This window comes from Monodon monoceros, unplaced genomic scaffold (assembly GCF_005190385.1).
Source record: "Monodon monoceros isolate NGI ecotype Baffin Bay Population unplaced genomic scaffold, NGI_Narwhal_1 Super_Scaffold_13, whole genome shotgun sequence".
In the NCBI taxonomy this organism is placed as follows: Eukaryota; Metazoa; Chordata; class Mammalia; order Artiodactyla; family Monodontidae; genus Monodon; species Monodon monoceros.
In genome coordinates, this window is record NW_021703769.1 from 58,443,573 (window position 1) to 58,458,895 (window position 15,323).

At 49.0% G+C, this 15,323-nt stretch overlaps 1 protein-coding gene across 4 annotated transcripts in view; it reads left to right on the forward strand.

The window, feature by feature from the left end:
* Positions 1 to 15,323, forward strand: part of SNX29 (sorting nexin 29) — a 549,826-nt gene that overhangs the window by 117,194 nt on the left and 417,309 nt on the right. For all 4 annotated transcript variants that reach the window (XR_003793181.1, XM_029220773.1, XM_029220775.1 and 1 more), the window contains one exon: positions 13,188 to 13,251. Coding sequence is in view for 3 of the 4 variants with exons in the window: in XM_029220773.1 (XP_029076606.1) it covers positions 13,188 to 13,251 (64 nt within the window). In the remaining variant the exon portion in view is untranslated. The remainder of the gene's footprint in view (positions 1 to 13,187; positions 13,252 to 15,323) is intronic.

Here is a 15,323-nt window from a genome sequence, read left to right on the forward strand (position 1 = left end):
GTGTGTGTGTGTGTGTGTGTGTGTGTGTGTGTGTGTGTGTGTGTGTGTGTGTGTGTGTGATGTTACTGAGTGGAATCATGCTGTTATAGCAATAGGATGGCCTGAGTTCTTCAGTAGTGCCCACGTGAACACCTGTGTAGGATGTACCGTCTCTCTCTGGGTGCCTGCTGATTGAGCCCCTTTGCAATACAGAGCAGGTAAGCCCTGCTTTTCATGGCTTCATATTTATCTAATACTATCTAGTTAACACCGGTATTCCACTTGTCACCTTAACCCAGACACTTCACTGGTTCCGCTGCGTGGTTCTCACTGGGTCTTTCTCATAAAATGCTTTTGCACATAACTAGCATCTCCTTGCATGCTGGTGAAGGAGAAGAGGACGGCCTTGGTGTATGACGGCTGAGTGCGCACCCTGCCGCCCCTGCAGTAGCACCCCCGCCGGGTGAGCAGCTGCCTTCTACCCCTTTCCTCCCAACCCCTCCATAATTTATTTTTCAACTATATCTGTAATGTCTTGTTAAAAAATATTTGAAGAGAATATGGCAAAATAATAAGAACTGGCCATGCTGGGTAGTGAGGATGAAGACATTCACCATACAGATTTCTGAACTGTTCTGTGAGACGTAGTGATTTTAAGCCACGATGCCTGCTCACTGTGGAAAAGTCTGGCAGTTCTTCAGAAAGTGAGATAGAATCACCACTTGTCCCCAGAATTTCACTCGCAAGCAGAGACCCAAAAGAATTGAAAATGGGGACTGCAGTACATGTACACAGATGTTCACGGGAGCACTATTCACAACAGCCCAAAGGTAGGAACAGCCCAGATGTCCATCAATGGTTGAGTGGACGGACAAAATGTGGTCTCGCCATACGACGGAATATTATTCAGCCATTTAAAGGAATAAAGTGCTGACACCTGCTACGTGGATGAACCTTGAAAACATGATGCTCAGTGAAAGAAGCCAGATACAAAATGTTACGTGTTGTAGGATGCAGTTTATGTGAAGTAGCTGGGATGGGAAATTCCACAGAGCCGGGAAGCAGATTAGTGGCTGTCTGGGTTTGGGGAGGGGGGCACATGTGGGAGAAGCCGCTTCGTGGGGGAGGGGTTTTACTTTGGGGTGCTGGAGGTGTGTCAGGACTAGACAGAAGTGGCGATTGCACAAAACCCTGAGTGTACTAAAATGCCACCGAATTGTTCACTTTCAAATGGTTAATTTTATGTTATGTGACTTTTACCTCAGTACATTATTTAAAAAAACCGCAATTTTCCCCCCACCTCCACCCCACCCGCTGCTTACTGCCCACAAAACTCACTCGGTTCCATTTCTTCTCCTTGAAGCAACTTCACCTTAACTATTGTTTCTGATTTTAGTTCTTCTGGTGGATACCTCTTTAAAGCTGAATGATGTACTGATCCTTTTTTTTTCTTTTTAATTTTTAGAGAATGAATGTAGGCTCTTGACTCCTTGATATGCGGAAAAGCATGAAATTAAGACCCCCCCCGCCATTTACCCCTTCTAACCTTCTGACGATTTCGTGTGTTCTCAGGTGCTCTCTTTTCTAGGCCTTTCTGAGTGGGGCAGGGCAGGGGTGCTCAGACCCTTTTTGGTCCCTGAGTTAATCGCTTTGGGGTTCTTGGGCGGCTGCCCTGGAGGGTCCAGCCCCTGCCTGTTCTCTCCATCTCCTGGGGGTCTCTGCCTCCATTAGAGCCGCATTCAGGCCCCTTCCAGCTCTACACTTTTGACATTCTCTGACGTGGAACAGAAAGCTGATTTTTCAGAAATGGCTCTGTGTTGTTCTGTGCCACTTACCTTGACTTTTCAAAATAATTGGCCGTCAGGAACTCAAACTTCAGGGCAGAGGGTCTCAGATGGGGGCCTGGAGCCGTGATGTGTTGGGCCAGCCTGGTAAAAACCTTTGTTAACAGCCTTTAAAATCAGATTTGTGTAGAAACGTGGGTGTTGGCTTCTCAGAGCAGGGCTGCGTCCCTGTGTGGGACAGTGGACTGGAGGCAGGAGTGCTGCCTTTGCTGGGCACATCTGCCCCTCTTCCCACTGTCCCCACGTCCCTTGGAGCACATTACTGCATTCACTAGCATTACTTTTTGGTCCTGTCTGCATTTGCTTTGGGGACACCTGCCTTAACATTTGTATTACAAGTCATTATAAACAAACACTGTACGTGTGTGCGCGTGCACCTATGTGTGTGAGAGTGCACACACACCAATGAGCAAGAAAACCCACAATTACACACATGGAAAAGTTCACAAAGATTTAGAACTTTATCAAGATATTGAAAGAGATGTTTCTTATCCCTTGTGATTTTCTTGTTTCTCATTCTGTTTCCATGGGTTCCTCAAACCTTTCCTCTCCTTTCCAGATTATGTAGAAACAGTTGTTTACAGTGGGGGTGGGGTTGGGTGTTGGAGGGGCAGAATTTAATCAGATTCTTGATTTTCCTGGAGGGCAGAGAAAGGTTGGGAAAGTTGTTGGAGGCCATGCACCAGGAGCTGGTTGAGTCTATAGGGCGTGTGCTCCATTCCAGGGGACTGCTAGGCATGGTGCCACAGCTCGGGGACAGGCTTCCGAGGGAACCTGAGCAGGCTGGGTCCTTGCCCTGCCACCTCCTGGTTGTGTGGCACGGGCCAAGTCCCTTCCCTTCTCTGAGCCTCTTTCCTGATTCATATAATGGGTGTAGTAAACTTTGCTTCTTGGGGATGCTGTGAGAATCCAGTGAGATTGTGTATTTCAAGTGCTTTTCGCCTTGCTGGGCGTACAGAAAACAATGCATAGCAGCCACTGGCCATCTGAACACTGGGAATGTGTCCTGGGGTATTTTAATTTTTTCATTATAACAAATTGCAAGACAGAAACTCTGGGTGGGCAGGGGAAAAGGGGAGGCAGGAAAGAGAAACAGGACAAAAAGCTAGACTGGGCCCGAGAGCGATTTAAAAAGTTATGTTTTGGGCTCAATATAGTTCATCCTTTCTTTTAGAGATAAAAGGAAAGGGAGTGGGTAGGCAGAAAAAGATATAAAAAGCAGTATAAGTTTGGAAAACAGCGGTGTAGGTTAAGTATATATCCACAGAAGAACGCTGTTTATTTCTGTGCATGTGCCCTCGTGAGCCCTCTCTTTAAATATAACTGAGTACGGGCCCCAAGGGAGTGTTTGTAAAGGCTCTCTGAGGTCTTTGCAAAAAGATGCTATATAAAGCCAAAGAATTATTACACAGATCTATGTATATGGGAGAGAGCGTGTGCGTATGCTTGCACATGCCCAGATATCTAGTTACAGTCGTCGAGTTTTCTCCCTTTAATCTTGAAAAGGGAGTTGAAGATCAATTGATCTCAAGATAATTTCCCTCCTGGAGGGCCTTTGATGGCTGGAGATGGGAAGGCTCCTACCGCCACCCTCGATGTCACTGTTTCAGTACTTTATGTAGCGACCTCTGATGCCCATTCTCATTGTGAGAATAGAGCATTCTCTGTAGTGTGTGTCTTTGTTTCTGTTTGGGTCCTTGGCCAGTGGAGGTTGGCTGCTGCTTCTCTGCTGATCTTGGGACTCGTGTGGTTGGATTCATGTGCCAAGGGGGAGGGAATGGTTTTGCAGGCTTGCCCCGTTTTAGGTCATGGTCGTGAAATACAAGAATTCGTCCCTTCCCTCCCATGTGTATCCATTCATGAGACACATATTGGAAAAAGCTCAATCTGAGCCTGAATCCCTGTCACTGGGGCAGGAACTTACAGCTGTGAACTGGTAGTTAGCTCCTCTGGCGAGGCCTTGAATTTATTATTAAACGCACTAGACATTTCTGCCCGGCCCATCCCATGCTCAGTTCCTGGAGGTGAGGGGCAGATTTTAGCGGCGGGTGTCAGTCATTCACTCGTTTATTAATCCATTTATTCATCCGCCCCTTGACTCATTCTGCTGGTCTTGTGGGTACTGTGCCCAGGAACTGTGCCGGTCCCCGGAGTCCCCGCTGTCAGGGGCTCACAGGCTTGGGGGTGGGGCTTTGGTAGCCACAACTGCAGAAGAACAAGTCCACCCCGAGGGACAGAGCTTTCATGGGGCTCAGGGAAGGAGGGGTCCATTGAGCTCTCCTTGGCTTGATGGGCTGGAACTCAGAATCTTCTCAGGTTAGCACAGCAGGGTGGAGGATGTGAGGGCTCACAGCGGCCTGGGTTCTGGGTCCCGGCGTGCCTGCCTCATTCCTAGGGCCGCTCCGTCTCTGCTCTCAGAGAGCTGTCTTGGCGATACTAGTACAGCAAGAGACCAAGCCAGCCAGTGGCGAGTTTACTGAATCAACAGGGATCCTTTTCAGAGTCTGGGATCCCCTGTGGCTTTGCCCCATTATCAGGCCGAGGGCTCTGTGGCTCATGCCTGACATTTCAGATGCCAGCCACTTGGCTAAACTCAGCCTTCTCTCTACATTGAGTGGACTTGTCCTCCCGGAGGGGCTTTATTGGCTTTTCTCTTGGGTGGGCTTCCTCCTGGTGCCTGCATCTCATGTTTCCCTGGCCAGGCCTCTGCACCTGGCAACAGAAGCTCAGCAAACCGTCCTTGGCTAAGCTCTCAGCAGGTGGATCTTGGTGGAGCGACTTAGAACTGTTTGCTCTTGGGCCAGACGCCTCTGCTCCCATCCTCCTTTGTCGGACACTGTGGCCCATCCCAAACTTCTGGAAGTCTCTATCAGGGTCAGCCAACCACCCTCGGTCTCAGCACCACCTCACCCTACAGACGCCTGAAGCTCCAGCCCCTGTGCAGTGCAGGCCCTCGGCTGGCTCGCCTCTGGGGAACCAGTGAGGGTAGAAGAAAATGATCTAGGGCAGGAGGCTGAGCAGGGACAGCTGGAGGGACAGAGGCAAAACTGAGGGGACCTTTGAAGAGGCAGGAGGGATCCACAGTGTCTGAGGCAGCAGCTGGTGCAGTGCTGTGTCGCATTTATTAAAGCTGGGCCCGCAGCCCCTGCCTGGGTTGCAGCCGTGGGGCCCCACCGTCGGCACCGGTGTCTGGCAGGCCGCACACCTAACCGCAGAGGGCCCGCAGTGGAGAAGGCTGGCATGGGGATCGGGGGCAAGAGCTTCTGCATGTTCCCCTAACTTTTGCTTAAAGGGCCAGCTGGTAAATGTTTTGGGCCGTGCGGCCCCTCGGTCTCTGTCACAGTAGCTCAGATCTGCCTCAGTAGCATGATAGCAGCGCAGACAATATGTAAACAGACAGTGGGGCTGTGTTCCAGTAAAACTGGTGCCGAGCCCTGCCCTGTCTGGGGAGGTCAGTGATATTAGCACCATTTTTCCAGCTGAGGGGACGAGAGGCGAGGAAGGACCCAGAGCTGAGACCTGTGGGATCTGGGATTTGATTAGAAGACCTGTGTTCTTTCCACTCTGTCTGTTCGCTGCCCCGAAGAGCTTAGGAGCTTGGTTTCCACAGTGGACCAGTGTTTTGTTAGATTGGCCCTCAGTGTGCAAAAGTTTTTTTTTTTAAAAAAAGCAAAACTATCATTTCCTTAATGGACTTGTTCTTTGCTTGCATGTTAAGATGGGCTTGTGCTACATATGGCATAAATGTTTGTTCCCATGTTTCTATTGTTTTTATTGCTGCATTTCACATATTTAAATTTTTCTGTCTGAACTTTATTTACATATGTAGTAGCTGCAGAGATTTAAGTCTTGTTTCTTGCTCCCAAAATGGTACCCTGCCTTGGCAACATTTATGGACAAGTCCACCCTTTCTGCAGTGATTCAAAATGCTCTGTATCCCAGACTGATTTCCTCTGGTTAACATTCTCCTGTGTTCTTGACTGGATTTGCTGTTCAGTTCTCTGAAGCCAGGCAACGAACTGATTTCGAGATGGATTATTCTTTGCCTTTCAGCCTTAGGAGAGGGAGACCCGATTCAGCCAGGCTCTGCAGAGGCTGCAGTACAGAAAGGCTGCCCTGTTTCCCTCGAACTGTGTGCTGAGGCAGGTAATAAAGAGGAAAGAAATCACAATGATAGAGACTAGCAAATAATGGGATGTGCGGTGCCGGGGAGAGGAGAGAAAATTACAAGTTAGGGAGCGCCTCTGCCAGTGTGTGTCACTGGAGCTTGGAGAAGTAGAATGTTTATGTGATGTATGGAAATCAATCCCAGCATTACCTATGCAAGGAAAGTCAGCAAAGTGACTGCATAGAAAGTTAAAGCCTGTCAAAAGGGTGATTTTTTTTTTTTTTTTTTTTACGGCGATGCGCAGATACCAGCTCTCAGGCCGTTGCCTTTTTCACCATTAACCATGAATATTCTGTGATGGTAACTTGGGGAAGGCGGAGAGGACAGCCTGACAGCGATGGATTTTTTTTTAAAGATTTGAGGTATCAGAGTACTGCTTTACCTGTATTTGTGTCCTCAGTCATTTTGATGTTGATGGAGATACAGGGCATGGTCCAAGAGGCTGGAGATGTACAGCGTGTGGGACGGGGGAAGGAAGGGTTATGACAGGATGATGGTGTGCATCAGTCAGCGATGGCCATCCCCCTGCTTCTGTGGCTTCTGTGCAGTGTGACTGTGGCCCCTCCAAGGTGAACTTGTGGCCAAGACGTCTCATTGCAGCTACTTGTGGCTGTTCTTTGCCCAAAGAGCATTCATACCTTTTCTGGGTCCTCCTGGGAAACACTTCCTCCTCCAAGTTTTCTTTCCCCTATGGACTGTATGCTTTTCAGCTGCAAAAGCCTGGGTGGTGATGTTTGGGATCCCTGCGTGCTGTGCTTAAAAGTCCAGAACCTGACCTGACACTTTTGCAGTCTCCTCCAGTTGGCACCTCACTCTTTGGGTCTGATTTCCCACATTGCCCATGCCGAGCTGGTTTGATGGTTCATAAAATTCTATTGTCTAGTCTGCTGCTCTAGGGCATAGACCACTTAAAAACATTCCTTTTTATTTCCCAAGGTTGAGGCACACAGGAGTGCAGTAAATCCTGTAACTCCTGAAAATGTGACCAGTGGAACCCACTTGTGCTTGGATGGTCACTGCTGCCTTGGCCCCCCCCCCCCACGTCTTTCCGACTTTCCGGCCCCTACCATTGAAGGGAAAGGCACTAATTATGGTGATCAGTAACATTTGTTGAATGCTTTCTATGTGCTGGGTGTTGAATCCTTAACAATGTTTCTGTGAAAAACAAAAATGCTTCTGTGAGATAGAGACTGTAAAGATCCCATTTATAGATAAGGGAGTCAGGTGCTCAGAGAGGATGGGTAACTTGCCCAAGGTTACCCAGCTGCAGAGGCAGGATTTGAACCCGAGTCCTGACTCTAGAGATCATGCTCTGAAATACAGGACCCTGAAACCTGCATTCGCTGCAGTGTGAATACCACCGGGAACTTCAGTTTACTCTTTCAGCATCCCACAGGAAATGTGGCTTTATCCCCTTTTGTATTTTGCTGAGGCGGAAACCTGTGCGAGGTTACCAGGCAGTAGGTGGCTGAGCTGGGGCTTGAACACAGATCTCTCCAGCCCTGGGACCTGTTGGTAGCAACCTTCCATGGGTCCTGCTCCTGTCTTTGGAATGGAAGCTACTGGAACCCACACCTGACCTTCTTCTTGCCCCTGGCAGGTCCCCGCTGAAGCACTTTATTCTCCAGTTCTTGGACCTGCTCAGGGCAATTTCCACAATTTTTGGCCCTAGAGAGGGTTTGGAAGGCGACTTGGGGCCCCGTGGGCAGCTTGGCTTGTCCCAGTGTGGGTTCCTGCGCTTTGTTTTTGAGTGTCCTCATTAGGTGGTCGTGAGAATTGAAACGAGGCTTTGGTGCTGACGTGTTACTAGACACGGAGGCACCCACCACGTGACAGCTGGTACCTTTGCCCTCCATTTTAGTTGTGTTGTACTCAGATAGGAATCGTCTCTCTGCATCGCTTACTTTCTGTAGACCTTGACCAAGCTCCTGGCGTGTGGGAGCTCTGGGGACCCAGATGCATGGCATGCTGTGCGCCTTAAGGAGTTGTGAGGTGATTGCAGGAGACAGAGGCAGTTAGCTACTGCACACTCTGTAGCTTGCTGAGGGGTAGGAGAATCACGGAGGGCTTCCCAGAAGAGGTGCCTTTTCATCTGGGCCTGAGTAGATGGGTTGGAGGGGATTGGTGAACACAGGGAAATCCATGAAACAACAGTGTGTTGGAATATCATTCAGCCTTAAAAAGGAAGGAATTCCTGCCATAGGTGACAACATGGATGAACCCCGGAGGACATTATGTTAAGTAAAATAAGCTGGACCCAGAAGGACAAACCCCGCCTAATTCCACTTATATGAGGAACCTAAAATAGTCGAACTCTGAGTTGCAGAGAGTGGAAGGGGGGTTGCCAGGGGCTGGGGCAGGAGGGAATGGGAGATGCTGTTCACCAGGTGTAAAGCTTCAGGCAAGCAAGACGGGTCAGCTCTAGAGACCTGCTATATAGCATTGTGCCCGGGCATAGCCATTAACATATATGAAGAGGAGAGAGCTCGTGTGAAATGTTTGCACCATAATGAAAAACTCTGTTGGGTTTATTCAGGGAGAGGCGCTCACATTTGTGGGGAGGGACCAAATAGTACAGTCACATCACTCAGGGAAAGTCCCTCGAGGGCTCTGTCACAGGCTCCTGGCCCAGGTGGATTGCTGTCGGCAGTAGAGGCCAGGTAAAGGGGTTGGTGACGTCTGGTGACGCCAGGAGAGGGCATGACACCAACATCTCAGCATAAGGATCGTGTTCGTGGGCAGTGAGCTGCTCCCTCCAGGACAGGCTCGGCACAGCCACGGGACTGAGGGCCCTGGAGCACGACCCTCCTGTCCTGTCGGGTCCAGGGTACCCGGTGCCAAGCGCCCTGGTGGTGGGTGTGCGTGTGCTGGGCACATGTGCTCTGCCGAGCTCTCATCCCACTTACATCCAGTGCACGTGGCTCATTAGTGTAAATCAGGCACGCGTGTGCCATGCGCTGCAGAACAGAAGGCTGGCATGATTCCTTTGATTAAGAGGAGATTTCACCAGGGGTTAGTGGCGAGGGAGGATAAGCAGGCAGAGCACAGAGGACTTTTAGGGCAGTGAAACTATTCTGTATGATACTGTCATGGGGGATACATGTTGTCACATAGTTTTCCAAACGCGTGGAATATGCAACACCAAGAGCGAAGCCTGACGTAACTGTGGGTGATTATGATGGGTCAGCATGGGTTCATCAGTTGCAGCGAATGTCCCGCTCTGGTGGGGGTTATTGATAACGAGGGAGGCTGTGCATGCGTAGGGGCTGCTGGTAGATGAAAAAAACCTCTGTACCTTCCTCCCGATTTTGCTGGGAACCTAAAACCGCTTTACAAAATAGTCTATGTAAAAAAAAAATCACTTCTTCTAGCCTCGTGTTGCAATGATGACTATCCAGTCCTTTGCTCCCATAAGAAGTTTGGGCCAGTTGAGAACTCCAGAAGAAGTCCTCGTTAGAAGATTCGGATTTCAAACAGGCCTTGGAGTAAAGGAGCAGTTTCCTGAGGCTGCGTCTCCAGTACCTGGCTGCAGCCTTGCCACCTGCTCTGGGTTTCTTGAAGATAAGAACCAAAGAGACACTACCTGGCCTGTCTTCAATGATATATTGTCTTGAATTTTTGTTTTTTTCCCCCATGGCTGTGGTGTCATGGGATTAAATTACTGGCTGTTTTCTGTTTTTACAGATTTATCAGTGTTTTTAGTTAGAAATGTGAAATCTAGCATTACGTTGAGTTCTTCTAGATTATCAGTGCTCCCCACTGCCGTCCACGACAGGCAGTGCCCTGACTTAGTTAGTACTGTCCTGTCTGGTCTCTCCTCTGAACCTTACAGCATCCCAGGGAGGTGGGAAGGTGGGTGCCGTTCACCCCTTGTGCCTGACAGGAAGGCTCAGAGAGGCTGAGAGCCAGGGCCCTCATTACCTGGTCACGTTCAGAATGCAAAGTCAGACTCTGTCTCTTCGTAGGCACACGTGAATGTGTGTGGTTTTCCTCCATTAAGAAATCCTCTGTTAAGGACTCCTTCCTTAGGTAAGTCGGGAGCCTGGCTCTCCCCTTGGGAAGGTGCCTTGTAGCCAGTAGTTAGGTGCTCAGTAGATGTTTACTAATGAATGAATGTGTGAGCTGGGGGGGCCGTTGTAACCCCAGGCAGCCCGTGGCCGGGCAGGTAGCCCATGGGGACTTTATCTGTGTCTCTGTCAGCTCCCTTCCCCCCTGGACTGAAGGGCAGCGGCTCGGCCTCTTTCCTATCTCTTTAGGCTGATTAACTCTGCTGAGGATAAAATAGATGACTAGTAAGGGCCTACTGCAGAGAACAGGGAACTCTTCTCAGTACTCTGTAATGACCTATATGGGAAAAGAACCTAAAAAAGAGTAGATATACGTATATGTATAACTGATTCACTTTGCTCTACATCTGAAACTAACACAACGTTGTAAATCAACTCTACTCCAATAAAAATTAAAAAACAAAACAAAACAAAAATCTCTGCTGAGGGCCTAACCCTCCTTCCCTCTGTTCTTCCCAGTCTCGCCCTTTCTCTGCTCTTTCTAACCTTTAGTAGTATCTTGTCTGGAAATGCTTTTTCTGCCCATTGTTTCCCTTTTGCAAATTTTAAGACCTTGCGAAAAGTGCAGAGGATCCTGTGTGGCTCTGGTCCTACAACCTGTGCCAGGAACTGAGCCCCAGGGGTCCTGGTTGCAGCCTTGTTACCTGGACCCGTGCCACTCAGCGGCCTCGGTTCTGGACACAGCACACACGTCCCACGGGCCAGGGTCTTCTCCCCAGCCAGTTGGAGGCCTCGGTTTCCCTCCTGGCTCTGACGTGTAAAGGTGTGTGGTTGTGTAGCTTATTTAATTACCTCTCAGGTGCGTTCTTCTGACTTAATGTCACTGTGCGCTGTCGATGAAATAGTAGCTCTTACATCCCTGCATGTGAGTGGTGGTAATTATCGCTGTTTCCTGGGGTCAAGTGCAGAGGTTGGAATTGGACAGATTTGGACTCAGATTCCAGTTGTGTCTTTACACTTCCTCCCCCTGAGCCTGTTAGCAGACCTGTAAAAGGGACTCAGAGATAGCTTCCATAGAGTTGCCCTGCGGCACCAAGGAGACAGTGTACCTGGAGCTTAGCTGGTGGGCTTTAGAATTATCATCGAGTCCTCGAGCTTCCAAGCTCCCTGAGGGCAGGGCCACGCGGGCCTCCCACCTTCCTCGGGTCACCCTGCCACCCTCATGTGACCAAGCTCACTCCTGTCCATGCGCCTTTGCACGTGCCTTGTGGAGTGTTTCCCTCCACAGAGCAGCACGCTGGCTCCCTCCCTTCCTCGGGCCTCTGCTGTCATGTCTTCCCCCAGAGAGGCCTTCCCGGAGCACCCCAGGAAGCGGCACCCTCCCACCACCCATCTGTGCACCGCACCGGGCTTTCCTCCTGGCATGTCTTGTCGCTGTCACGACTGCTCCATGCTGCTTTGTTTGTCCCCCTTCAGGGGAGGAGGCCTGCCTGCTACAGGTAGAGACTTTGGTCTCCTCTGTTCACCCTCTGCCCACAGTGCCGAGAGCAGGGCTTGGACTTTGTAGGTGCTCAGTAAGTTCGCATCGACCCAATGAATTTTGAATCTTCCTTGGTGACACCAGGAGAGGGACACCTCAGACACGCCCTCTCATCAGCACCTTAAGAGGCCTAGTTTCTCACTGTGTGACCTGCAGGTTTCATGCTGTCACAGGTGCGATGGGGAAGCCAGGGCCTGGACCTCCTAGTCGTGTCCTTGTGATGCCCACGTGGCTGCTCTGGGTCAGAAAAGACAGGGAGGGTCTGTTTTTTGTCCCATCTCTTCTGAACAGTGACTTCTGGTGTCTGACCCAGAAGCTGAGGAGGAGCCCCCATGATTCCCCTCCTTCTCTTTCTTCCCCTGGGACCTGGGCTGTGGGCTTTTATCTCCTCTGTAGCAGCCTGAGGGCAGCATGGGTCCTGGGACCTATTTCTTGCCTCAGGGTCTTTGGTGGACCTGTTTGTGCCTGGGCATCCTGAGTATAAGGGGACCGAGGGACCTGCCTATTTATCTGTGTCCTCTTCCTCCCCCATTTTCCCCTTCTTTCCAATTTATTTGTACCCCAACAGTGTGGGGTAGTGTTTCTTAGGTGTGTGTAAAGGACTAAACAAGATAGTGCCAGTATGGGCTTTGAACAGAGCTTGGCAAGTAGAAGCGTTCAAATTTTAGCTAAAATAAAAAGAAACCAAAAACCATACTTCTTCCCAAAAGAGGACTTGAAGCAGCATATTAAAACAGATTGAAAAAAATAGAGTGAGATGGGTTATATGTAAATTGGCACCAGGTGGAAATACAGGTTGGCATCAGAGGGAGGGTTGGGACATGTTGTGGTGGCCACAGGGCCACGTGCACTCACTGGACTTGTAACTTTGGCTGTGAGCTTCCTCACAGCCAGTCCCAAGAGGGACATAAAGTTCACAGGGTTCCTTAGGGAAAAAATGAAACAAAACTGGCTCTCCAGGAGAAATTCACAAGTTCCTGGTCTTGAGATCTGAGTGTTATGGTAAACAGTCCACTGTGGCTGGACAGTGACAAGTTTTTGATGTAGATGGGAAACGTGGGCACTTACTGATTTTAAAGGGGTGATTTTCTATCAGTGAATGCTTTCCAACGTTGAAGATGTCATGAGAGTCACTCCTATAGGTAATTATGGACTGTGCATTGGAGAGGCCCCACCCCCCCTTCAGAGTCTATGGGAGTCAGCGCAGGAAAACCAGATCTCTTAGTGAACTTGAGAATTTCTGTGTCGGTATGGAGTCAGTTGTCATGTGATCTGCTGTCTGCTCTGCGGTTGATAAACAGCTGTAACTGGGAACATACTCGCGTTCAGAACAGTTGCTGTCCGGTAGTAGAGACTTGGAAAAGCGCTTAGAAATGACCAGCCTGTTTCTTCTGTGGTGGCTGATTATGTTCACTAAGGAAACGCCTCCACAGTTATTCTCATCCTGCTTTGCCTTTGGGTTTTGTGTGGCTAATGAGAGTGATTGACTGAGCCCACTGGCTCTCTTAGAATGTATAGGAATTATTTCTGAAAGGGAAAAGGGAACTTGTCTAGACAAGTGGCCCTAAATAGCACATAATGCAGACCGGTGTGGGGCGGTGTAGCAGGCGGGATCTGCCGGTTAATTTGGACTTGGCTTTCTTCCTTAGGTGAACTGCGACAGGCCATCGTGGCCATGATGACCAGGAAGGATGAGCTGGAAGAAGAGAACAGGTATCGAGAGCTCTGTGCTTGAGGGGCAGTCTACCGTGGACATTCTACATCTGGGGCAGAGAGAATATCACCGTGAAGGAAGTTTTGCTTTATTGGCAGAGTTGTGACCAGTGATTTCTTATTTTTTGGTCAGATGTACCACTTTAGCATATATATTGTGGCTTGAGTGTTAGCAAGGAATGAAAACCGTATGATCCTCGCACTATCTTAGAACAAACTGAGAATTTGTAAAGCCATCTTTTTTATTTTTTAATTCTTTTTTTAAAAAACAGCCTTTGAGATAGAATTCACATATCATTCACCTATTTAAAGTACTCAATTCAATGGGTTTTAGTATATTCACAGATATGTGCGACCATCACCAGAATTTTAGAACGTTTTCACTACCTCAAAAAGAAGCCCCATCCCCATATCTGTCACCGTGCGACCCTCCTTAAGTAGTGGGTAACCTTTAATTCAGGGTCTACCCGTCATGTTCCAAGCACTAGAACACTTAAAATTTTCTCAAGTCAGGGACACATAGGGCAAAATGGCATTTGGAGTTTTTTGATTTCCCCAAAAGCCTAGTTGCAGGCACCGAGAGGCCAAAGGGTCTTATTCATTTTGATTCCCTGTTGAAACCAGGGCTAGATACCAGCCAGGTATTAGCCATGCTGCTACTGCTTGGCTGCCCAGACGTGAGCTGCTCCACTGCCAGAACCTTGTCTTGGCTACAGGGTGCTCAGTAGAGGGGTTTGCATGCAGTTATCTGCCGAGGCTCTGCGAGCATGATGGGCTGCCTCCCTGCGGGCCAGGGGACGGGTGCGTGTGTGAGTGTGTGTGTGTACGCTCATGTCACCCTCTTATTCTTGTACTCAGAGCAGGAATTGTGTCCCTAGTGACATGCAGTCGTGATTCTCCTTTTGAAGCCTCGATTTGGGCCCTGCTTGACAAGCTTCTCCCTCATCCTTTATGGAAACATATGAAAGCAAATAAGTGTGATTTGGAAAACAAAAGAGTTTTTTAAAAAAGGAATCTTCAGACAGTGCTATTTTGCAACGAAAATAAATTCCAGTGACAGGCTGTAGACAAGGTAGGATGCTTTTTCCTTGATCCAGCTGGGGCCACTATCTTGGAAAAAGCCATAGGTTTTGTCTTACCTTGTAAAGAACAGTCATCACTGTCTGGTAATTTCTTCTCCTTCCCAGCGAGAGAAAAAAATCACACTGTGTTTGTGTTGGGGGGTTTCCAGGCCCCAAGAGGGGAATTTTCTCAAAACTTTCCAGGAACACACGTCTTGGGGTGGGGGTGGGGTTCAGTGAGCAGTGAGGGTGGGCAGGTTCAGACACTTTTGCTTATGTTCTGATGTCACGTGGCAAGTGTCCTCTAGATTTAGGATGTAGCTGCACCAAAGTTAGTAAATGTTCTATAGAAATAGCCATTTGAGGTCCAGCAACGTAGATGGTCAGAAGAACCCTGCTTGGCTCATTTCTAGGTGGTAACTTGTGATTATTTCTGGAAGAGCTTCTGTCTTCTCTGCTGTTTAAGACCAAGGATGACAGATACGCAAGTGAATGTGTTCTGGAGGTTAACACACTCCAAATATAATATAAAACACGTTCTATGCAATGTCAGATTGTATAGCTCCATGAGATACTCTATATGCTTGTTTAACCTGGAGGTGGCAATGGAGCAGGGGTAAGGTGCACTTTGTGGCAGGAGAAATGAGACTCCCGTTGTCTGTCAGATAACCGGAGCCTGTCTTCTGCTTTTGTGGTTTAGGTGGTTCTTTTGGTCTGTCCTGGCATCCTTTCCTTTGTTGAATCTCCTGCGCAGTGCGGCTGTGACAGGATGTCTCGGTTGAATGTGCTGCACCTCTGCGTGGGATGTCTTGAAGGGGGCTTGCCTGGGATTGGCTCAGCTCATTGTTTTCCCTTGATTTAAGCTGCCCAGAGGCTCTCAGGGCCACAGAGCCAGGCCACAGATGGTTCCCGGGGACTCATCCTAATTATGCTTCAGAGGCTCTTGAGCAGAGTTTGGTATCTCCTCAAATCAGTTTATATGAGATGGACTTGAACTGCAGTTTATGCAGA